This window comes from Acomys minous, assembly GCF_964271855.1.
Source record: "Acomys minous genome assembly, chromosome: 7".
Taxonomy (NCBI): Eukaryota; Metazoa; Chordata; class Mammalia; order Rodentia; family Muridae; genus Acomys; species Acomys minous.
Window position 1 is genome coordinate 74,753,520 of NC_140488.1, and position 23,780 is coordinate 74,777,299.

At 49.1% G+C, this 23,780-nt stretch overlaps 3 protein-coding genes across 5 annotated transcripts; 2 read left to right on the plus strand and 1 right to left on the minus strand.

The window, feature by feature from the left end:
- Positions 1 to 6,178: 6,178 nt before the first annotated feature.
- Positions 6,179 to 9,834, plus strand: IL2RG (interleukin 2 receptor subunit gamma). The gene is made up of 8 exons (XM_084791036.1): positions 6,179 to 6,337; positions 6,564 to 6,717; positions 6,938 to 7,122; positions 7,326 to 7,465; positions 7,950 to 8,112; positions 8,789 to 8,885; positions 9,067 to 9,136; positions 9,465 to 9,834. Exons 1-8 carry the CDS (start codon positions 6,223 to 6,225, stop codon positions 9,648 to 9,650), a joined length of 1,110 nt encoding a protein of 369 aa, XP_084647162.1. The 5' UTR covers positions 6,179 to 6,222; the 3' UTR covers positions 9,651 to 9,834.
- A 679-nt stretch (positions 9,835 to 10,513) lies between these two features.
- Positions 10,514 to 13,577, plus strand: LOC311602660 (uncharacterized protein CXorf65 homolog). Of its 3 annotated transcripts, none has more exons than XM_084791045.1 (6): positions 10,514 to 10,706; positions 10,828 to 10,914; positions 11,117 to 11,251; positions 12,628 to 12,696; positions 13,137 to 13,303; positions 13,456 to 13,577. In XM_084791045.1, exons 1-6 carry the CDS (start codon positions 10,682 to 10,684, stop codon positions 13,546 to 13,548), a joined length of 576 nt encoding a protein of 191 aa, XP_084647171.1. In that variant the 5' UTR covers positions 10,514 to 10,681; the 3' UTR covers positions 13,549 to 13,577. The 3 variants fall into 3 exon arrangements, with proteins under 3 accessions (XP_084647171.1, XP_084647170.1, XP_084647172.1); XM_084791044.1 differs by having other exon boundaries at positions 10,893 to 10,914; XM_084791046.1 differs by lacking the exon at positions 10,828 to 10,914.
- Positions 13,578 to 14,118: 541 nt separating this feature from the next.
- Positions 14,119 to 21,068, minus strand: FOXO4 (forkhead box O4). The gene is made up of 3 exons (XM_084791023.1): positions 20,155 to 21,068; positions 15,864 to 16,926; positions 14,119 to 15,573 (listed from the first exon to the last, which is right to left on the minus strand). Exons 1-3 carry the CDS (start codon positions 20,602 to 20,604, stop codon positions 15,566 to 15,568), a joined length of 1,521 nt encoding a protein of 506 aa, XP_084647149.1. The 5' UTR covers positions 20,605 to 21,068; the 3' UTR covers positions 14,119 to 15,565.
- Between the last annotated feature and the right edge of the window lie 2,712 nt (positions 21,069 to 23,780).

Sequence of the window (23,780 nt, forward strand, 5' to 3'; positions counted from 1 at the left end):
AGCCACCTGCTTCCTAAAGCTTCCAGGTTCCATCAAAAGGAGAAGGGAGAAGGAGGGGGAGGAAACAGGGATCTTCTTCACCGAACAGTATTGATGTTTTCTGTCAAGAAGCAGTGCATCCGTGTATTCACAAAGTATCCATTATGGCCGGCCATTGGCCAGGCATGGTGGCATACACCTTTAATCCCTGCACTAGGGAGGTAGAGGCAGGTGGCTGTCTGTGAGTTCCAGGCAAGCCTTGTCTACAAAGTAAGTCCTGGACAGCCATCGCTACATAGAGAACCCCTGTCTCAAAAAAAGCAAAACAACAACAACAACAACAGCAACAACAACAACAAAAAACAAAGTATGAACTTCAAGTTAAGAACCTTTGATAGAGCAGGGCCAGCCAAAAGGCAGAAGATGCTTGACATTGTTCCTGATTACCAGAATAGAATCTTCAGGCTTCACAGGACAAAAGCAGAGAACTGACACTGATGTCCATGTACACACATGCTACAAACAAACAAACAAATGTAAAAAAAAAAAAAGATTCTTTGTCGGGTTCCATGACAGAAGGCATTAATCTTAGCACTCTTGAAACAGAAGCAGGCAATCTCTGTGAGTTCCAGAACAGCTAGGACTGCACAGTGGGACTATGCCTTAACAAATAAATACTTTTAAAAACAGGAGCTGCAGGGATAGCTCAGGCATTAGAAGCACTGCCTCTTCTTCCCGAGGACCAAGGGTAAATTCCCAATACCCATATGATGGCTAACAATAGTCTGTAACTCCAGCTCCTGAGGTTCTGACGCTTTCTTCTAGATTCCTCCAGCACAAGGTACGACATGTGGTGCGTAGCTTTACATGCAGGCAAAACACTCATCCAGATTTAAAAAAAAAAAACTTAGCTTGGCGTGGGGGTGGTGGCACGTGCCTTTAATCCCAGCTCTTGGGAGTCAGATACAGGTGGATCTCTGTGAGTTTGAGACTGACATGGTCTATAGAACCAAGTTCCAGGACAGCCAGGGCTCCACAAAAGGATCCCGTCTTGAAAAACCATATCAATAAACAGAAAATCAAACAATTAATAAATCTGGGGCTAGAGAGATGGCTCAGTGCTTAAGAGCACTTGCTGCTCTTGCAGAAGACCTGGGTTAGACTCCCGACATCTGCATGGTAGCTCACAACATCCATAACTTCAGTTCCAGAGGCTCTAATGCCCTTCATAGGTACCAGGCATGCATGTGGTACACATACATACATACAAGCAAACACTCCTACACATAAAAATAAATAAATCTAAAAAAAGTAATTAGTCTTTTTATTTTACTTTTAAAAATAATTTCTTCAGATTACGTCCCGATTGTTATCTCCTCACCTGTATCTTCTTGTTCCTCCCTCCCTCCCTCTTCCACCCTCTTCCCCTCTTCTAGGCCTGTGACAGAAGGGGTCCTCCTCCTCCCCCACCATATGGTCACAGCCTATCAAGTCTCATCCCGATAGCCTGCTTCCCCTTCCTCTGAGTGCTACCAGGTCTCCAAGGGGAAATAGTCAAATAGGGGGCACCAGAGTTCATGTCAGAGTCAGTCCCCGCTCTCCACACTGTGGAGAATGCGCTGTCCATTGGTTAGACCTGAATAGGGGGAATTAGCCTTTTTAAAAATAAAAATAATTTTTACCCGGGCGTGGTGGCACACGCCTTTAGTCCCAGCACTCGGGAGGCAGAGGCAGGTGGATTACTGTGAGTTCGAGGCCAGCCTGGTCTACAAAGTGAGTCCAGGACAGCCAAGGCTACACAGAGAGACCCTGTCTCGAAAAACCAAAAAAATAATAATAATTTTTAATAGAATCTCTGCTCTAGTACAAGGCACCCACTGTGTCCCACACTTTAGGCATTGCCTCCTTTCATCCACAGTCCTCATAATCTAGGGACTGTTATTGTCTCCATTTTCTGGATGAGGAAGCTGATTTTGTTTGTTTGTTTGTTTGAGACAGGGTCTCTCTGTGTAGTCTTGGCTATTCTAGAGCTCCTAGAGCTATGTAAACCACACAGAGTCACAGAGATCTTCCTGCTCTCAAATACTGGGATTAAAAGCCTGCATCACTACATCTGGCTTAAGGAAGCTGATTTTCTTTTTTCCAAGACATGGTTTCTCTGTGTAGCTCTGGATGTCCTGGAACTCACTCTGTAGACCAGGCTGGCCTTGAACTCACAGAAATCTGCCTCCCAGAGTGCTGGGAGTGCTGGGACTAAAGGCGTGCACCACCACCTCCAGGCAAAGAAGCTGGCTTTCTTTTCTTTTATGTGCATTGGTGTGGGGGGCAAGGGTGTCAGATCCCTTGGAACTGGAATTCAGACAGTTGTGAGCTGCCATGTGGGTGCTGGGAATTGAACCCGGGTTCTTCGGGAAAGCAGACAGCGCTCTTAATCATGGAGCCATCTCTCCAACTCCGAAGCTGATTTTTAAAGAGTAATAATTTGCTTGCCCAATATTATACAGCTGATATTCTACTATGGTACTTTTTTTTTTTTTTTAAAGAGAAACAACAACTAAAGTGCAATAATGAAAGTACCAATCAGCCAGGCAGTGGTGATGCATACCTTTAATCCCAGCACTCAGGAGGCTGAGGTAGGCAGACCTTTGTGAGTTTGAGAGTTCGAGACCAGCCTAGTCTACAAAGTGAGTCCAGAACAGCCAGGGCTACACAGAGCAACTCTATCTCGCCAGGTGTGGGTGGCACACACCTTTATTTTATTTATTTATTTTTTTCGAGACAGAGTTTCTCTGTGTAGCCTTGGCCGTCCTGGACTCACTTTGTAGACCAGGCTGGCCTCGAACTCACAGTGATCCGCCTGCCTCTGCCTCCTGAGTGCTGGGATTAAAGGCATGTGCCACCACGCCCGGTAGCACACACCTTTAATCCCAGCACTTGGGAGGCGGAAGCTGGTGGATCACAGTGAGTCCGTGGCCAGCCTGGTCTACAAAGTGAGTCTCAGGACAGCCAAGGCTACACAGAGAAACCCTGTCCCGAAAAATAAAACAAAAAAAGAAAGAAAGAAAAGAAAGAAAGAAAGAAACCCTGTCTTGGGTAGAATAAAAAAGTACCAAAATCAGGGCCAGCAAAATGGCTCAGCAAGACAAGGTGCTTGCCACCAAGTGCTAACAACCTGAGTTTAATCCTCAGGACCCGTATGGTGGAAGGAACTTACTTACCCACACTCATATACATACATGCATACAAAATAAATATCTGGTCATGGTTGTGCAAGGACTGTACCCTAGCACTCTGGAGGCAGAGGTAGACTAGACTGATGGTTGAGTTTGAGCCCATAGAGAGTTTGGGGACAACCAGCACTATAGAGAGAGACTCTGTCTTCAAAAACAAATACCAAAACGAATAAAATAAAATAATAATCAAAACAAAATGCCAGAACCCATGGTGTACAGCCAATGTCAATGCTTAGGAGGCCAAGGAAGGCAGCTTAGGGTACAAAGTGAAACTATTTCAAGGAAAGTAACAAAGACAAGTGGACAAAAAAATAAAGCAGTGAGTGAGACCACTGCTAACTGGCCACAAGTCTGAACCCTTAGGGGTAGGGCCCCATGGAGGAGAACTGCAAAGGTCAGCCTCAAAACTATAATCTGATTGGGAAGTGGAAGATCTACTGTGGCTGTGGTGACTTCTGATTGAACTCCGAAGGCCTTTGAAACCAGAAATAGCAGCCCAGTGTAGTGGCACACACTTGCAATCCCAACACTTGACATTGGAGGGGAAAGATAAGGATTCTAGGTCATCTTGAGCTACATGGTAAATCTGGGGGGGGGGGGAAATTGGAGCAATTTCAAGTTCCCAGCAAGGTAGAGTTAGTTCCTTCTGCTTGATATCGCTCTGACCCTGAAACTGCTCCAGTTCACTCCCTCCGCCTCCTTTCATTTTACTCTGGAATGGTACATTTTGTTACAATTGATGGATTTATATTCTACAATGATATAGCATTATCACCCCCAAAATACAGAGGGCTTAAAAAGATGCAGCCAGGCATGGTGGCACACGTCTTTAGTCCCAGCATTCAGGGGAGGCAGAGGCAGGCAGATCTCGGAGTTGGAGGTCAGTCTGGTCTACGGAGTGAGTTCCAGGACAGCCAAGGCTATACACAGAAACCCTGTCTCAAAAAAAATAAAATAAAACCGGAGGGGAAATGTCCTGGAACTCCATTCACACCAGCGCTGGTCCCGCTGGCAGTTCAGGTTTGGTGATATTAGCATTCAAAGAGGGGATATTTTAATCTTCTGTAAGTTAGGCAGTTGCTGAATCAGTCAAAGACTAAGCAAACTAGCCGGGCATAGTGGCACACACTTGTAATCCCAGCATTCTGGGAGGTAGAGGCAGGCAGTTCTCAGTGAATTTGAGGTCAGGCTGGTCTACAATTTGAGTCCAGGACAGCCAGGGCTACACAGAGAAACCTTGACTCAAAAACAAGACAAAACAAACCAGGCCGTGGTGGTGTAGGCCTTTAACCTCAGCACTGGGAGGCAGAGGCAGGTGGATCTCTGCAGAGAAACCCTGTCTCAACAAAGCAAAAGACCAAACAAAACCAACCAACCAACCAAGCAAATAAGACAAAGCAAACTTGTGTCCAATATGGTTAATATAGATGGATGGAGCTTGATCTCAATAAGACTTTTAAAGCAAATAGCCCTCTCTGAAGTAGGCCAAATGGTGGCCTCCAAAAAGATACGTGCACTGAGAAGTTGTGCTTTTTTTTTTTTTTTGGCAAAGAGGTTTTAGAAGGCTAAGGCTCACAGGCAAGCAGGCTGGCCCTTCCTGAAACCCCAGAACTTGAGGAGCGGGAGACAGAGGAACTAGGCATTCAAGTACAGCTTCCCTGCAGACCAAGTTTGGGGCCAGGCTGAATTCTATGAGACCCTGTCTCAACAGTGCCATGCCACCACCTCTCCCAGAAAAAGTGGAAGCAACTAAATTGACCAAGATGGAAAGAGGATAGTTCAAGGGCACTTTACTGAAGAGATGCTTTTAAAGCAGAATCTGAAAGAAAAAAAAAATGAGTGTAATTTTACCAGAGAGAAAATGGAGTAGCAAATCATGCAAAGGAAAAGAGCAGCTGGCTGGTTCCTACCTTTGTATCACTGTGTTTTGGAGAGTCTCCACATCTGTGCTGTAGGACTCATTACAGTCCATTGTATTATTTATATGTTGTCCACTTATCTATGAGCTTCTAAAATGATGATGTCTTATTTGTCTTATGTTCTCAGAACATAAACACTGTACCTAGCACATATTAAAGGCTCAATAAATGTTGGCTGGATAAACAATTTCAGTAAATGGCTTCTCTAATCAACCCTGTACTCTGAAGGAAGGTAAATCTAGGCACAGAATGAAGAACGGGCTCGAGAGCAGAGGCCCTTTAGGAAGTGGACCAGTTTGTGGGTTACGGGAATAATCATGACTAGACGTAATGAAAGGCTGATTTAGCACAGTGGCTGTGGTAACAGAAAGGAGGAAACTGCTGGGAGAAATACCACAGAAACAGGCTGATTGGAGTCTCAGGGTGAGAGAAGGAAGGGGAACACGAAGAGGATCCTGAGGTTTCAAGTCTGACAGGTGATGATGCCATTCAGCAGGACAAGGAAGACAGAAAGAGAAGCAGATTTACAGGGAGATAGGCCCCCTGAAGTTAGGACTGTTGTCCTTCCATTTTAGAAGGCAGCTCTCACCAGTGTCAACAGGGACCAAGCTCGGGCAGCAGCTAGGGGTGGCTATTCTAATTCCGATTAGGTCAGGCAGCTATGTATGTGCCCACAGGAATCAAGACAGCCAGTCTTTTTCACCGTCTCAAGACGGTAGAACCTTGACAGCGGTTTAAGATAGCCTAGAGGGAAAAGGTGGTTTGGAAAAGAGCGTGTGTGGTGGGGGTAGGTGTTCAGCAGCGCCTTCCTGGACCTGGGTGGCCTGAAGCCTCTTGACTCTGTGACACTGTTGTTGATCAAGGATTTCTCTTGACATAACATCACCGTAGAGCAGAGCCCAAACTCCCAGGGGACTTAGCGTATGTCACTAAACCCATCTGCTATAAACCCCCTCCCTCTACAGCGTGGTTTCTAAGGTTCTTTCCACCGGAAGCTACGACAAAAGGAAATGTATGGGTGGGGAGGGGTTGTGGGAGAGTGGCTCAGGGTTCTGACACAGACTACACCCAGAAAAAGAAGAGCAAGCGCCATGTTGAAGCCATCATTGCCATCCAGAGCTTTTTTCCTCCTTCAGCTGCTTCTGCTGGGGGTAGGGTGGAGCTCCGGTGTCCTCCTGCCCAGTGGGAATGAAGACACCAAAGCTGGTAGGAAAGCTAGGACCAGAGGGCTTGTTGAGAGGAAGGCTGTGGGGAAAGGGCTGTACAGAAGCAATCTGGAGCCTGCTTGTGGCCATTATAATGACTCTAAAAAGAAGCATGGCCTTGGGGAGGGGGGAGGAAGGGAGGGGCTCTCTCTGCCTCACTACTGCTTCTTCTGACCAAGGTTTTTTTTTTCTTCCACCCCACAACTACATTTTCTTCCCAAACTTAGATTTTTTCCTGACTTCTACCGGCCATGAACACCTCAGTGTTCCTATTGTGCCCCTGCCAGAGGTTCAGTGCTTGGTGTTCAATGTCGAGTACATGGATTGCACTTGGAACAGCAGTTCTGAGGCCCAGCCAGCCAACCTGACTCTGCACTATAGGTAAGAGAGGCAGGAGGTGGCCGCACAGGGAGGAAGAGAAAGAAGGTGGACTAGCTGAGAGACTGTGTGGGGACCAAAAGGGAGGGGAGGCAGCTTCTCAGGCACCCTACTAGTTTCTCATGGGATAAGCTGTCAGTTCAGACCAGTTGAGGCTATGCTATGGGCATATGCAGTGCCCATGTTTGCCCCATCCCTCCTCTTCCTTATAACCTTTCTCTAGGTATCAGAGGTCCGATGAGAATAAATTCCGCGAGTGCAGCCACTATCTGTTCTCAGAAGAGATTACTTCTGGCTGTCACATAGAAAAAGAGGAGATCATGCTCTACCAGACATTTGTCCTCCAGCTCCAGGACCCCCAGAGTCCCCAGAGGCGGGCTGAACAGAAGCTAAACCTGCAGAATCTTGGTAATCAGGAGAGAAGTGGCCAAGAGGCCCGGGGGCTTAAGGGCACTGGACTTTATAGTTCTTTCCTCATTGTTGGCCACGGGCAGGAAAAAGATGATGATAGGGGTTTGGGATGGGGAAGGAGGAAGGGATAAGGGGGATTTACCTTCAAGATCCTGACTTGTCTAGGCCAGGGCAATGACCACAAGCACACATATCTCCAGTGATCCCATGGGCTCCAGAGAATCTCACACTTTACAACGTGACTGAGTCCCAGCTAGAGCTGAGCTGGAAGAGCAGATACATAGAACGCTGTTTACAATACATGGTGCAGTACCGGAGTGACCGAGATCGAAACTGGACGGTGAGTGACTTGGCATTCCTTGTGGACGCAGTAGCTAAGGCCAAGCAAGAGGAGAAAGGATTCAACTAGTCAGCTAGAACAACCTAATACCAAGTCCCCAGTCCTCTGCCTCCCAGCTCCTCTGTCTATATCTCCATTTGTTTTTCTATCATCACCAGTGAGCTTTCACCGGGGGGCTCTCCCACCCATCGTCTTCCTGATGCCAGACGTAAAGGGAAGCCAGTGAGTGGATGTAGAGGGGAGAGCCACTTCTCAGTCAAGTTCGAGAAGGGAGCAGTGTGCTGTGAATAGTCAGGAAAGGAGCAAAGTAGAACTGGGAGAGGGACCAGAACCAGTTTCTTGTTTTGGTTTGCTTTCCCGGAACTGGGAAGAAGAAAAAATTTAGAAGACTTCAGAAGATGACATTATGCTCTAGGCAAGGGTGTTCCCATTCTCTGTCTTCCTTTGTAAACACCCATCTTTCCCTCACCCTTCCTCTCCCCAGGAACAGAGAGTGGACTACGAACCTAGATTCTCCCTGCCTAGTGTGGATTGGCAGAAAATGTACACATTCCGAGTTCGGAGCCGCTTTAACCCAATCTGTGGAAGTGCTCAACAATGGAGTTCATGGAGCCAGCCGGTCCACTGGGGGACCCCTACTTCAAAGGGTAAAGCGGCCCCAGATACATGACCCCCTAAATCATTAACACAGTCCTTCAACCTTTGTAACACATCACCACTGTCATTTGCTTTATCTCTTTATCCCTAAGCCTCTGCATCCTCTCACTGTTTAACCTCAGTCACTGGGAGGCAGGAGTTTCCGGAGGGATGAGAGGGGGGCGCAGCGAAAACAAGAGAGTGGAGGCCAAAGGATGTGCCCGGAGACTATGGAATGTGTAGGAGGTCTCTACAAGATTCCATAGAGTCTGCATAGTGGAGTTGACCTTGGATCTGGGCTGACCTCTTTTTGATTTGGTTTATTCATCTGCAAAATGTAGATAAACAGGGTTCCTCCCTCCCAGGAACTGTGTGGAAAGTAAGCATCAGCAGTGTGTTTGGCATGCTGCCTGGCATCCATGGCTTACGAGTGCCACAAGTGCAGGGCTCCTTTTCCTTTCCTTTCCTTTTTTTTTTTAATAATTGATTTTTATTTTATTACATTGGTGTTTTGATTGCATGTATGTCTGTGTGAGGGTGTTGGATCCCCCTGAAACAGGAGTTACAGACAGTTGTGAGCTGCCATGTGGGTGCTGGGAATTGAACCCAGGTACTCTGGAAGAGCAGCCAGTGCTCTTATCCACTGAGCCATCTTTCCAGCCCCCCCTCCCCTTTTTTTTAAAACAGAGAATCCTTCCTTGTTTGCGCCGGAAGCTGTGCTCATCCCCATTGGCTCCATGGGATTGATTATTACCCTGATCTTTGTGTATTGTTGGCTGGAACGGTGAGACTTCAGGAAGCCCTTAAAATGAGGTGGAGGCGGGGGTGTTCTTTCAGGATCTCCTGGGTAGACCATCCAAGAGCTCCCATAAGGGTGGAAGCCATAGGTTGCATGCTGGCCAGTTGAATGAAGGGTAATAAAGAAGCTTTCATTTACTGCTTCTGTTCCCTCTTTCTCTGCTCAGGGCAATGCCTCGAATTCCCACCATCAAGAATCTAGAGGATCTAGTTACTGAATACCACGGCAACTTTTCGGTGAGAACACCGCCATACGCATATTGCAGTTTATCAACTGCCAACTGCCAGCCAGCAGGACAGACTGTGAGGGAGGGCAGAGTGGAGGGAGGAGGGGGCCCGTGCCACCAGGATGTGGCTGACCAAATGGAGGGTGGGACAGGCAGAAATACGGAGCAAAGACGTTTGTGCGAAGCAGATGGAAACTGTGGTATTAGGAGCCTGGAGCCTGGCTAGCCCTTCTGGAATCACAATGGTTGCTGAGCTGTGAGAGCTCCTTTGGCTCAGAGCCTGAGTCTTTTGCTTCCTGCCCCTAATTGACCTCTGACCAAGAGCTATCTGTCTTTAGGCCTGGAGCGGCGTGTCTAAAGGACTGACTGAGAGTCTGCAGCCAGACTACAGTGAACGGTTCTGCCACGTCAGTGAGATTCCCCCCAAAGGAGGGGCCCTAGGAGAGGGGCCTGGAGGTTCTCCTCGCAGCCTGCACAGCCCCTACTGGCCTCCCCCATGCTATTCTCTGAAGCCTGACGCCTGAAGCCTCAATCCTTTGATGGAGCCTCAGAGTCCATAGCTCTAAGTGATGCTACCTTCCCCCTACTCCTCCTGCCAGTCTGGATCCAATGCCCATCGCCTCCCTCTGTGGCTAATTTTCAATTGCATGTCCCATGTAACAGTTCTTCCACTCAATGTGGCCTACTTGAGAATGCCCCTCTCCCCCTCTCCCCCTCTCCCCCTCTCCCCCTCTCCCCCTCTCCCTGCACAAGCCCTCCCCTGCTCACTCTAGCACCTTCCCACTTCTGTTGGAGACAGAGTCTTACCCTGGGAGTACCCATGGGAACTCACCATGGAGGCCAGGTTGGCCTATAATTCACAGACACTCCTCCCACCTCAACCTCCCAAGTGTTGGGGTTATTGCCCTGCACCCCATGCCCAGCATGGCCCTTCTCTTTGACAGGATCCCTCCCTCTCTTTTGCTACCTACCATTCAATTGTTCCTGAATCAACAAGAAATAAAAGTTTCTACCAATGATCATCAAGAATGTCTGTTGTGGGGTTGGGGAGTTGGGGGAGGGGACGTGGAGTGCAATGAGGTCGGAGGAATGGTGTGAGGGTAGGAACGGGAGCTGTAGAGACACACTAGAGAAGCAAGAGTACCACAAATCAGCTAAAAGAAGTACTATTCTGGCTGCTTACTTTTCTCTGGTAAATTTCTGTACCTACTCCAGGGGCCAGTTTAGAGTTATATTTGCCATGTTGTCCCAATTCCTACAAGTCCTTTACAGATCCCACCTAGTGTCTTTTCTCCTTAGCCTTACTCCACCATTATAGGTATCATCTCTGACCTCATAATCCTTCAACTACAGCCCCACCCCCACCCTCATAGATGCTGGTCATCCATCCCCAACTACCAAAAGCTCTCTCCTGTCTGCTCAGTCTGGGCCTCCCTTCAACTCATGAGCTACATCTGCCCTTTCAGTCCTCCAACCTTATGGCTCCTGGGGCCACTAGAAAACCTTCTTTCTGCCTGATTCGCCAGAGAATGAAGAGTGAGGCGACCTTGATAGCATGTTTATCTTCATCAAACATGGAGGTGAGAGGCAGCACAGAGCAACAGTCTGGATACGGACACGGGGGAGGGTGGCAGATAGCTGAGACCCCGGAGGCAATGAAACTACAGAAGGGCCTGGGTACCTCCATCCATCTCTTCTCAGATAATCAAGAGTTTCTGGTCAATACTAACTGCTCTGTCCTCCTGTTGCTGCACTACATCAAAAAGAAAATGGGATTACGAAAAACAGGTAAATGACTTGAGAAGGAGTAGGTGATTGAAGGTCAGGAGGAATAAGGTGCCTCTAGCCTCTAAAGTTTCCTCCTGGCAACAAGGGCTATCCTCTCATATCCTGGAACCTTCCCCAAACCCATTTGGTAGAGGACCACTGACCCTTTTTACTCACATTCCCTGTTCTTACCCATCCCAATTACCCTGTGGCCTTCCTCTAGACACCATTGACTTGTGCGATGAATCGGGAACCATGAAGTTATTCTTCCTGTCGAAGACACCTGGAGACTATGCCAGCAAATTCCTGACAGTTCGCAATACGTACTACGTTTGTAAAATAGAACGTGGGGCACCAGGTAGAGGCTTGGGAGTGTTCTCCATAGATTGAGTCCCTCAAAATGGATTAAGAAACTTGTCCTTAAAATAAGACAGCTTGCCATGAGTGCATGCAGTGGTGGCGCACGCCTTTAATCCCAGCACTTGGGAGACAGAGGCAGGCGGATTTTTGTGAGTTCGAGGCCAGCCTGGTCTACAGAGAGTTCCAGGACAGCCAAGGCTATACAGAGAAACTCTGACTCAAAAATGAAAACAAACGGAAAGGGAAGCTTTCTCTTGTAATCCCAGCACTCGGGGAACTAAGGCAGGAGGATTGAGACTTCAAGGGCAGCCTAGGCTTCATAGCAAGACCGCATCCCAAACACAAACACCACACACACAACAAAAACAAACAAACAACATAAAGCAGGGCTGGGATGTAGCTCAATTGTCAGAGTGCTTGCCTAGCAAGCATGAAGTTCTGGGTCCCTTCCCCAACATGGCTTAAAATTGGGTGTGGTGGGGGATGTCTATAATCCTAGTAGTAGTTGGAAGGTGGAGGCAGGAGGATCAGAAGTTTGAGGTCATATTTTTAACTATACAGAAACTTCAAGGACAGACTGGGCTACGTAGGCTCCTGTCTGAAAATAAATAAATACATTCTTTAGAAATGGAAGTAAGGCTGGGTGCCATGGTGTATGCCTGTAATACAGGCAGGGGCAGGTGGATCGCTGTGAGTTCGAGGCCAGCCTGGTCTACAGAGTGAGTCCAGGGCAGCCAAGACTACACAGAGAAACCCTATCTTGAACCTCTCCCCTCAAAAACGAAGTAAGGAGGCTCGAGAGTTAGTGGCTAACTTGAGCTATACAGCAAGACCCTGTCTCAAAGGAAAACATTCACAAAGTAGAGCCAGGAACATTAGGAGTTCAAAGGGAACTTGAGCTCTATGCTCTATGGGATCTTATCTCAAGACTCAAAAGAAAAAAAAAAGTAAGTAAAATAGGGACTCCTCAGCGGGATCTAAACTGACCATATCTAATATCTACTCAGTTCAAAGAAAGGACACTATAGGCTGGGTGTGGTGGCACACAGCTTTAATCCCAGTACTCGGGAGGCAGAGGCAGGCGGATCTCTATGACTTTGAGGCTAGCCTGGTTATCCAGAGAAACCCTGTCTTGAAAAACAAAAACAAACCAACAAACAAAATGAAAGGGCACTACTTTGATGACAGTTACATAAATACCAAGCCACCCAGCTTCATCCTAGGGTCTATGTAGGTCTATGCCAAGGGGAGGAAAAATGTGTCCCAGATCAAGAAAGCGTTTAGTGTTAGAATCCTGAAATCCTGTGCTCCCAAAGGTCAGGGGCTTCGTATGTATCAGGGGCTGGAGATAATATAATGCTATGTTTCCAACAGGTACCAGGATTGAGAATGCCTACAAAGCTATTGTGCCCCTTCTGAAGAATCCAGAACCTGAACTAGTTGGTAAGGCATGTGATGGGGGAGGTAGGGCATAGCAAGTGGTGTACATAGCTGTGTGCTGGGCACAGTATCACACACTGGTGATAGCAGTGGAGTTTGAGTTAAAGGCAGCCATGGCTGAATGTGGAGAACTGTCAGGAAGGGGGGGGGGCGGTACAAATGTAGGGGTGGGGCTATTATAGTGTGGTAGGTGGGATCATGGGAGCCTCTGAAAAGGGGGACAAGGGTCTAGGTAAACTTTAGAAGGGGTGTCTAGTTTAAACCATGTGAACCATACGTGTCGCTCTCTCCCCCACTCCCTTGCCGTCTTCTCTATCTCCCCAGCCTGCCATCCTCTCGTCATTTCTATCTTAGGCCAAGTTACTCTGACTGGTCCGTTGGAGAGTCATGATGGGTCCCCCCTCTGCTCTTCGGTGGGACTGGTGCTTTTTCTTGTTTTCTAGACTCCCTGCGCACACAATGTGACTTCCTGGAAAGGAGCCGAATAAAGATGCTTAGAACTCTAGAAGCTAAGAGATTGGCAGCCATAGAATCCTCTGTAAATCTCTCAACAAGAGCGCAGAAGGGAAGTGGAGCCCAGCAGACCCCAGGCCCAAGCAGCCAACTGAAGGTTCGTGTCCTGTTCGCCCCAGACAATTTTTCTCAATCTGATGTCTATGTTCATCACCTGACTCCAATCTCTTTCCTCTTTCCTTTGGCCCTAGACAGTAGAAACCTTTCCTGCAGAGCCTCTGTATTAATAGATTTACTTTTCTTTTCTAGTCCAAAGGTGGACGGTCAGATGAAGACGGGCCGCCTCCCACCCGCAGACCATACTATAAGACCAGAGCAGACTTCCTCAAGAGACATCGTTAACTCAATAAAGTGACCAAGTGAGAGCAGCAACTACCAGGGGAGAGCATGAAATCACTGAATTTTAACGTGAGGGTTCTTTTTCTAGAAAGACTCCTTCTAATAGTTCTGCACAAAGGCTTCAGTAGCCTGCAGGCACCAGGGAGCCTGAGGGTGGACGGGGGGCAACAACGGAGGGCTGCAGTAAGCACACTTGTGTGTGTGTGTGTGTGTGTGTGTGTGTGTGTGTGTGTGTGTGTGTGTGTGTGTGGAAACACTGTGAAGTCTGGCTACTAGACTTTTAGTACAATGAGCCTTTGAGGGCCAGAGAAGGGGGTGGGGTCTTTTCAAACCAGACTACCTCCCCTCGGGGGAGGCCTATCTTGCAGCCGCCTACTCCTGCTGGGGTTAGGTGTCCCTCCCCCACCACACTCCATTACCTCCCAGGCTGAAATTCCCCCACCTCCCAGCCTGCGGGCAGTCCCTCCCACCCGCCCTTCAACTAACTGCCCTTCGCCTTTCCGCCTCCCTCCCTCCCTCCCCCATATTGGAGGGGGGGGGTGTGCAGCAAGGCAGCAGAAACCAGAAACCAGATCTGATTATAGACATTTATTGAACTTATTTATTGATTTGACACACTTCCCCACTCCAATCTAGCACATGATACAATCTGGGTAGGCCAGGCGCTGACACAGGAAATGATGGGAACCCACAGCAGGGGTGGGGGAGGGGACAATGCAAAGGGCGCTGGGGGAGGGGCTGCCTGGGGGCTGTGGTGGAGGAGCCCCAGATGGCCTCTCTGGCAGGTGCTAGTAAACCTGATCCACATTTCCCCCCCATCCCTGCTCATTTCCCAGACCCTCAGCCAAACTCCCCAAGCTCCCCCCTTCCCTGTTCTTCTCCTCAGCCCTGCCTGCCACTACTCGGTCTTCTACATAACCCTGGCAGTCCAGAACTAGGAAGAAGGGCAGGGACAGCTGTCCCAGGCCGTGAACAGGGAGGTCTCTGTACCTAACTTTACTACCCTAAATCCTTCCTTCTTTCACGCCCCTCCCAGGCCCCTAGCCAAGTCCAGGCCTTGGAGGATCTCTCTGGTAGCACTAACCCGCACTGGTCAAACAAGAGTGTGCTTGCCCCTCAACAGCACCCTCTTCTAGGCACAAGTGGACAGAATGCGGGGACTTGGCTTAGGTCTCTTTCCTTAAACTCTAACCTAAGTATGCATAGAGCCTTTTCTAGACCTGGTCCAAAAGGGAGCACTTCCCTCCAGTCTCTTGCTACCCATCTTTCCTCAGCTTCCTGTCTCTTCCCCATAGAGTCTGTAGTGTTTGTATCATGTCACTATGACAAAGTCTTCAGAAAGAAGAAGAAGAAGAAGAAAAAAAGCATTCTCCCCATCACTAGCACCTCACCACTGTTAAAAATCTCTATATTTGTGTTTATATTTCTTTAAAAGTATATAAAAAGCCTGTCTGTTCTCTGCATCCTTCCAAAAGTGATTTGGCCTGGTGAGCCACTCCAGTGCTCAAAACTTGGCCCTTCTAGGTCCCCCAACCCCACCAACCCACCCACCCACCCACCCCACGGCATGAAAATCCAGGCTCAATGGAACCTGGCCCAGCTCTAGTAAGACTCTCTACAAAAGAAAAAAAAAGATAATCCTGCTCCCAAAGGCAGGGCAATAAGGCCACTGGTGACTTCACATTTCTAACAGCACTGCTGGCCCCTGCTACATCAAGGCCTAGGAGGTGGGGATGGGAAATCAATGATGGCTCCTGAGGAAGAGCCATAGATACCCCTAATTGGCACAGTGAGAAAAAGCTTTCTTCCCTCCTTCCTCCTACCATCCTCCTCTACAATCCCTACACGCCATAGCTTTATCTTTAGAATTGTCTCAACACTTGAGTGTGTGACCACCAAACCCCAGCTCGAAAGCAGGGTTCCAAACTCCTCAGGAGGGCTCAGGGGGATAAAGTTGATAAGGACACGTCTGGTTCCACCTCCACCTTCTGAAGCAGGGGACAAAGCTTCTGGCTGTGACTCAGAGATCTGTAAGGGGTGGGGGGAGAAATGGAGGACAAGATAAAAAGATCCATTTGGGACACCGTTTAGATTCATACCAGATTCATCCCATCTCACCTCCACCCAGCCCTCCCTCCCTTCTGTGATGAGGAGCCCAGAGGTGCCACTTACAAGTTATGCTGTTCTAATAGGACGTCCTCCCTCCAAGTCCCCAGGAAGTACTATTATCTGTTGTAAGGCTCTCTCTGGCTCGGATCGTAAAAAGTTAGCTGAGCATGCAAGAGCAAAGATGCTACAGGGATGAGGAGCTACTGTACCTGGCTCAAAGTTGAAGTCCAGCCCCTCACCGCCATCCATGAGGTCACTGATGATATGATCCATGTCGCACTCCAAGTTCTCCATATACATATCAAGATCTAGATCCTGAGGCATTCTGTCATAGTCGGCAGCTTCAGCAGGAGGTGTGAGCACAGAGGTGCCCAGGACTGTAGGGATAGGAGCCCCTGCCATGATTGGCGGCGGTGCCATCACAGAAAGGTTGGGGACCAGGTGGCTGGGACCTGGACCCTCTAGAGGCGTAGGGCATAGGCTAACCCCTGTAGCCAGCTTGCTAGAGGAAGGCATTCCTCCCAGCAGCAGAAGTGTAGGAGCCTGAGACAGAATAGGATCTACCTGGGTCATGAGAACATCAGCAGGAGGTGGTGGTGTATCAGAGGTGAGCAGAGCCTCCAGAGACTGGGAGCTCGAGAAGCACCCATCTCCTGCTGACAGAGACCCATCTATTGGGCCAAAGAGGGAGGCGCCATAGCTATGTAAAGGGCCAGCAAGCCCAGGATGCTGCAAAGAGAAGCCGGAGAGACTGCTCCTAGACAGCAGGGAATGAGGAGATGCAAGATTGAGCCCATCCAGCAGCTCCAGATCTGCACTGAGGGTGGGAGGGACACCCGCTGCGTAGCTGCTGGTCGAGGCCGGCATCTCCTCTTCCACTAGCACCTCAGCCTCTGGCCCCATTGGTGACAGCCGAGTGCTGACAGTGCTAGCATTCGAACCGCTTCGTGGACGGAAAGCGGTCCACATATCAGCTTCTTCCCGTTTGCGAGGGCCAGTGCCGCCGCCGGACCACTTGGCAAAGTGACCCAGGGGGCTCCTGGGAGTGGCACCTTCAGGTGGAGCTGGCGGAACAGATGGTTTCTTCTTGGAGCCTTTGCTGCGGCCCCGGAGCACCTTGCTGCTGCTATCCATGGAGGCAGCCCTGCGGCGGGGTGCCTTGCCACCCTTGCCGCCCTCGGGGTTCAGCATCCACCAAGAGCTCTTGCCAGTGGCCTCGTTGTGAACCTTGATGAACTTGCTGTGCAAGGACAGGTTGTGACGGATGGAGTTCTGGATGGGACAGAGGTAGCAGAAAAGGGGGGCATGAGATATGTGTAGGGGAGGTTGGGGACCAGCTGTCTCATCAGTCTAAGGGGAGGCTGGAATACAGCAGGAGCCCCAAAAATTCAAATCCAGGGGAAAAAATCTAGAGTGTAGTGGGAAAGAAGAGACTATACAAAGTTGCCAGGCTCGGTGTCTCCTCCAGATTTCTCAGTACAGGAAGACAAAGTCACAACCTACTTTCCAAGGAGAGCTAATAGCCACCCTAGAAAAGCTTCTCCCAGACCTCTGGGTGTGACATCGGGTTGGTGCCATGGGAGAGTACTCTTGACAGAGAAAAACTAGGCTCAGATGGGAAAAAGCATTCTATAGCCCCATACAGGATGGTGGCCATACCAGTCCAGGAATGACCAGTTGTGGGCCAGTTCTCTGAATAGGCTAGGGGGCTGGGGGTACAGTTGGTGCTCCATTCTTCATTGGGCCTTTAGGTCAACCAGAAAACTCACAGAATACACCCCAAAGTGGGCCGGTAATCCCAGCACTCTGGAGGCAGAGGCAGATGGGTCTCTGAGTTTGAGGCCACTCTAGTCTACATAGTGAGCTGCAGGACAGAAAGAGCTATAGAGAGGGATCTTATCTCAAAACATCAAAAAGAAAAAAAGAAAAGAGAGAGAGAGAGAGAGAGAGAGAGAGAGAGAGAGAGAGAGAGATCTCCCAGCCTTATTTCTACCAGTTGGGACACACTCAGCATGTTCAGGAGGTATAATCTCTGTCCCTTTTTCCTAAGGAGGTTCCCATCTCTAAATTCTACTGGAGGCCAAGCTGAAATCCAATGCCTTTTAATAAAGCATTTGCTTATCTTCTATAGCTACATTTCCTGTGTAGTATTAGCCCTGGGTGCAATATGGAGGCTGACGCTCCTCCCTCCTGTCCCCCACCCCCACCCCGAGGTTTCTCTGTGTAATAGTCCTGGCTGCCCTGGACTCTCTTTGTAGATCAGGCTGGCCTCGAACTCACAGAGATTCACTTGCCTCTGCCTCTCGGGTGCCGTGATTATAGGTGTGCAGGTGTGCGTCACTACACCTGGTGCTTATTTTCACTGGTTGGTAAATGCCGGCTGCTGCACTTAACCTCCTCCTTTCCTCCTTCCCAGTTTTCCATCCCTGGAAGCCTAAGAGTCTCTCTGTGTCCTAAAGGTCACTTGACATCTCACACAGAGTTCTTTAGTTGAGAAATACATTCAGGAAGAAGCTGAGGCATGCTAGGCGCCATTAAGAAACTGAGGCTCTAGACAGCAAGAAACCATTTCTAGCTGACTGGTTTAAAAAGCAACCTTTTTCTTGAAGAATGTGGCTTGCGCAGCCTCTTGTGGCAAGGTCCTTTAGCAAAAGACTTCCTTGCCTCACTGGGCCCATCCATCCACCTCGGGCTCTTAGTAAGTAGGCACTATTATGTCTTCTGAGTCTGTGATTTCTTTCTTTTTTTCCTCTAAATCTGTGTGTGTGCGCGCGCACGTTTGTGGTGTGGGTCATCCCTCCCCATTAGGCCTTGAATCAAGCCAAGTGGGAGAGGTCAGTTCCCAGGTGTGTGTGTGGGGGGGGGGGGTTGGGACACGGTGATAAACTGCTCACTAAGCTACCTAACCTAAGCTTTCTTGTTCAAGTGAGTGCCGCCCCCTGGTGGGGTGGGAGTGACCTTGGCAAATCACCAAGGAACTATGAAGTTTCCTGTTGGGGGGCTTTGGAAGCTCTAGACCCCACCTGGCTAGGTCTGGCAATGAAGGCAAGCCATGCTTTCCACAGAGAAACAGGATTTGTAGCAAAACTTGCATTCAAGTCCTCAGCCTGCTGGGTAGGCTAGTTACCTAACCTCCCTGTGCCTTAATCTCCTCACATGCAAAATGTGGACTCCCAGAACGGCCATGAAGACTAACGAAATGAAAAAAAAAAAAAAACCCAAAACAACAACAAAACTTAGATTATTTCACGAGTTGTGGATTTAGCTCAGCAGCAACCGCACAGCCCTGGGTTCAGTTCCCAGAACTAAAAAAAAAAAAAAAATCAACTTATAGCGTAAATCATGAGGAGGGACTACTCCCACAGTATAACAAGCGCGTGGTCATTCTACCCTGGAAAATCAACTTAAGAGAAAAGAAAAACAGCTGTGCAGGCCGGGTCCAAGGAGGGAAGCTGTTTGTGAGCTGGAGATTGTGGCATGGCAGTCTACCCAGAAATAGTGCCAAGGGTCTCGGTCAGCTGTCCCATCTTCTGTTCTGTCTGGCCCCTACGCATACTGCGGATTTGCTCCCTCAATCTAACATCTGTGGGAAGAGCCTCTGTTGAGTCTGTCCGCTGTACTTGGTACACTGACCCAAAGCACCTACAGAGGTACACCGCATTGTTAGGGGCTGAACTCTCTGATTCCTTAGGCTTGTAATTAGACCCCGTGTTTCTCTGGCAAATTTTGCAGAGATCTTCCCGGTTTTTTTTTTTTTCTTCAAGAAAGACCAAGAGAACTCCCAACCTGGACCCTGAGTTGCTAGAGGATGTCTCCTTTCTCCACGAGTAGTATTTCTCAACAACAAAAGACTTTCCCCGAGAGTTTTGGATAGCTCCTTACAAGGAAGAGTTTTCGACAGGAGAGGGTAAACTGAGGCACGCAGCAGTTCACCGCCTTTTTCCCTTAGTGCACAAGGTCAGCTACCTTTCCCCATGGATATCAACCACTCCCCCCCCCCCCGCGCCGCCGCCCACTCCCTCTTGGGCACAGCAATCCTCTAACAGTTCCTGTTCACTGAGGTATTGGGAGGCGAGCAGGGAATCCGAGTAATCCCGCAGGAATGGGCCAAAAGGTGTTGGGTGGGAGGTGAGGGAGGAGGGAAGGCTAGGTGCGGGCGGAGAATCCACACAGTTCCTGCTGTACATAGGATAAAGACTTCTCTGTGGGAATAAATGTTTGGAGCAGCTCAAGCCAAAGTGCTGAGTAGCGAGTAGAGAATTCGATTTTCCTCAGAGCAGGGACAGTGTCTTATTCATCGCCGATCCTCCCGCTCCAAGCTCGGAGTGTGGTATATACTATGTACTAAGTAAATGTTTGTCTAACTGAAGATTGAAGGTGGATCTTTGGGCTTTCCAAACGAGCGGAGAGTCAGTAACGGCCCCCACCCCCGCCCGGAGTTAAGAGTAACCAGAGGGGTCCGAGGGTGGGTGGTGGGAAAGTAACGGAGTCAATACTTACCTTCCATCCTGCCGAGCTGTTGCTGTCACCCTTGTCCTTGAAGTAGGGCACCGTGCGGACCATCCATTCGTAGATCTGGGCGAGTGTCAGCCGCTTCTCCGGGGCGCTTTCAATGGCCTGGCTGATGAGTTCTGCATATGACTGATTTCCCCAGGCATTCCGGCGGGAGCCTCCCTTCCGAGGACCTGTTGCGGCCCCCAGGATTCTCGGCTGGGGGCCCCCTGCCGGCTCAGGGAGCCGAGAGGGCAACAGGATTGGTTCGGAGTGTCCCTCCGAGTGTACCTTCTGTCCCAGAGTGGGCTCCACCTCGGACGGCTCCTGTGGCTCCGTGGTGAGTTCTGGTCGAGGAAGGGGCCAGGTGCAGGATCGCGGACGGCTCTGGGGTTCGAAGTCGGGATCGAGGTCTATGATCGCGGCAGCCTCTGTGGCTGACTTATTCTCTGGATCCATACGTGGAGTCGAACCTCTGCAGCTCAGCGTTCAGTGGAGCCTGCCACAGTCCCTCACCATGCCTCCCCTCAGTGGGGAAGCAACGAGGGCCAGGAGGCACATTCCTGTCTGTTCTCAGAAAGTCAAGAACTCAGGACTCTAGTCCCCTAACTGTCCCGTGCACTGAGTCCTCCGATCCCCTTCCCGACTACGGGATGCAGCCTCCAAGTAGCGCTCCGAGGCACCACCTGTAACCTCCGCGTAGCGAAGGCACTTTCTGCACCCTCTCACTCAGCTTCCTGCTCTTTTAAACCTGAGGCACCGTATCCCCTCATACATTGCGCTCCCATCACCGAACGTCTCCTCACGAAGTTCCCTCCCCCTTTCAAGTTGCTGCCCCCCGGACACTCCTCCCAATTTTCCTCCTCCCGGATCGCTGCCCTCCCCCAAGCCCCGCTCCCGGGCGTCACTTGTCCCTCCCCTGGCTCCCCCTCCCCCCGCCTCTTCCCTCCAGGTCACTCTTGATAGGGTCAAGGTTCTCGCGGCTCCAGCCTCCCTTACTCCAGTACAGAATCCCCTATCGGACCCCCCCACCCCCCGCCCCCCGGGTTTCCCTTTTGTTTTGCTCCAAGCAGCAGCCCCCGCCTGACGTCTCTGTTTACCACTCGTCGGGGCAGCCATCTGCGCACGCGCCTCGAGAGCCACTTGGGAAACGGAGTTCTTCAATCCTGCCACCCTGGTCGGTCTCGGAGACTACATCTCCCGTCCTACCTTGCAACCAGGAGCCCGATATCGGCAGCAGGATTGCTGCGCGTGGCAGGATATGGGGAGGTGGAACTTTAGTGATTAGAGGTCGTCGTCCCGGACTTTTTTCTTAAAAATCATTTTCCTCATTCCTTCCCTTTCCACCCGCTCCCTCGAGTCTCGGGGTCGGTCGCCCAAGTGACCATTTTGAGAGACGCTAGATTTTTCCCAGCTTTCAGTTAAGAAAGCAAAATGAAAAGTATTGTCCCTATAAATAGCAAGAAGAGTATCAAGAATTAGAGGACTGATTAGAAAAGAAGGTACATTCACGACGGGGAGTTGAGAAAGGAGCTTGTGTAACATAATACATGGTGTTAACTGGTTGTGGGGGTCTCCCCAATCCCCTCCTCTCTCCATGTGCAGTTCACAGACAGATCTGAGTTTCCTCAGACTTCTGAAATTATCGATAGTCTATTTGTTATGATCTTCAACGGCTTCTCATTCAACAAGTCCTCAACTGAACTTTTTTTTTTTTTTAAAGTTTCTTCCTGCAGCCACACCTCTACCCTGTAGCTACTCTTAACCTCTGAATTTGGTTAGAGGTTGGGCTCGGTTTATATAGCCTTCCTGGTTGCACTTACCTTCGCCTTTCCACTTTTGTAACTTGCTGCTTCCAAATCCTAAATGGACATTATGACTGTGTTTGAGGGCCTTTATTGGCATGGTGGTGCTTGCCTTTAATCCTAGCACTCAAGAGGCAGCGGCAGGGGGCATCTATATAAATTATTGGCTACAGAGTGAGTTCTAGGACAGCCAGAGGTACTTAGATCTTGTCTCCAAAAATAAAAAGAAATTACACACACACACACACACACACACACACACACACACACACAAACCAAATCAGAAAAATAGACAAATAAAACAAAAATTTCTACATTTAAATGGCCATATAATCCTTTTTTGTTTGTTTGGTTTTTCAAGACAGGATTTTTCTATGTAGCCTTGGCTGTCCTAGACTTGTTTTGTAGACGACTGGCCTTGAACCACAGTGACACCCCCCCTCCCCAGCTGGCTCTGCCTCCCTGAGTGCTGGGGATTAAAGGCCTGCGCCACCACCCAGCTCATTTTGCTTTTAATTAGGTGTACACACATGGATGTGACTGCATGAATAGAGGTACCTAAGGAGGAAGTCCAAAGCCCCCTGATAATCCTAGAGCTGGAGTTACAGGCAAATTGTGAGCTACATGACGTGGTGCTGGAAAGCTGAGGTCCTCTGTAAGAGCAATATGTGCTGGTAACTGCTGAGCTGTCTCTCCAGCCCTGCCTTTTGTTTTTGTGACAGAGTCTCATGTAGTCCAGGCTGGCATCAAATTCACTATGTAACAGAGAAGGACCTTGAAATTCTCATCCTCCCTGGAGTCTCCATTTTGGGAAAAATCCCATCCACTGTTTCACGTTTTCCTCGGATGCGGCTTATTGTCCCGTTTGTGCATTTTCAAGCACCTCTGGCAAGCTCGTGTGATATAGCTAGCTGCTGGGCATATTGATTTGCTGGTCTGTTTCTTACAATAAACTGTGAGCCTCTGGGGTAGACACAAGGTTTATGTATTTATGATCTCAGCTCTGGGCGACAGTAAGTGTTGGCCAAAGGCATGAGTGACTGGGATCAAGAATTACATTTTGCAAGTAGACATTTAACAACTTTTAAATAAATACATGTGTCTTTGCCTGGTCATGTTGCAATTTTCCTGCCAGATAGCAAGGTTCTAGAGCAACCTATAAATTTGTTTGTTTACCATTTGAATTGTTGCTTGATATATTTTCCTCCTTTTCCTTCTCCCTTCTCTTTCTTGACATACTAGGCCTTCAAAGTGGCATTAGCCTACTCATAGTATTCGAAACCATCATGATTTTCCATATTCTTACAAAAGCATTGTGTGTGTATTCGTGTGTGTGTGTGTGTGCACACGCGCGCGCGTGCACATGTGTGAATTTGTGCACACATCTGTATATACATATGTGTGGAGGCCGGAGGTTTTAAGATCATGTGTCCTCTATCACTCACTCTCTGCCTTATTTTTAAAACTAGAGCTAACTGATTCAGCTAGACTAGCTGGCCAGCCAACAAGACTTTCTTGCCTCTGCCTCCTTCTCCAAGCCATAGAAACATCCCTTAAGCCCTGTTTTTGTGTGAATGTTGGCTATTTGAACTCAGCTCCTCATGAGTGTATAACAAACACGGAACTATCTCCCTAGCCCCTCCATATTCTTTTGTTCTTCTCCAACATGGATTTGTCCCCTACTTGTGAACAACCCACCTGTGGCTAATCGGTGGCATAGAGAAGGTCATGTATTCCAACAGGAGATCTAGAGTAGGGATAAGAAAAATACTTGCTCACAATGTCTGAAAACATCTTCGGTATATGCTCCTTTCTCCTGCAGCCCCACCT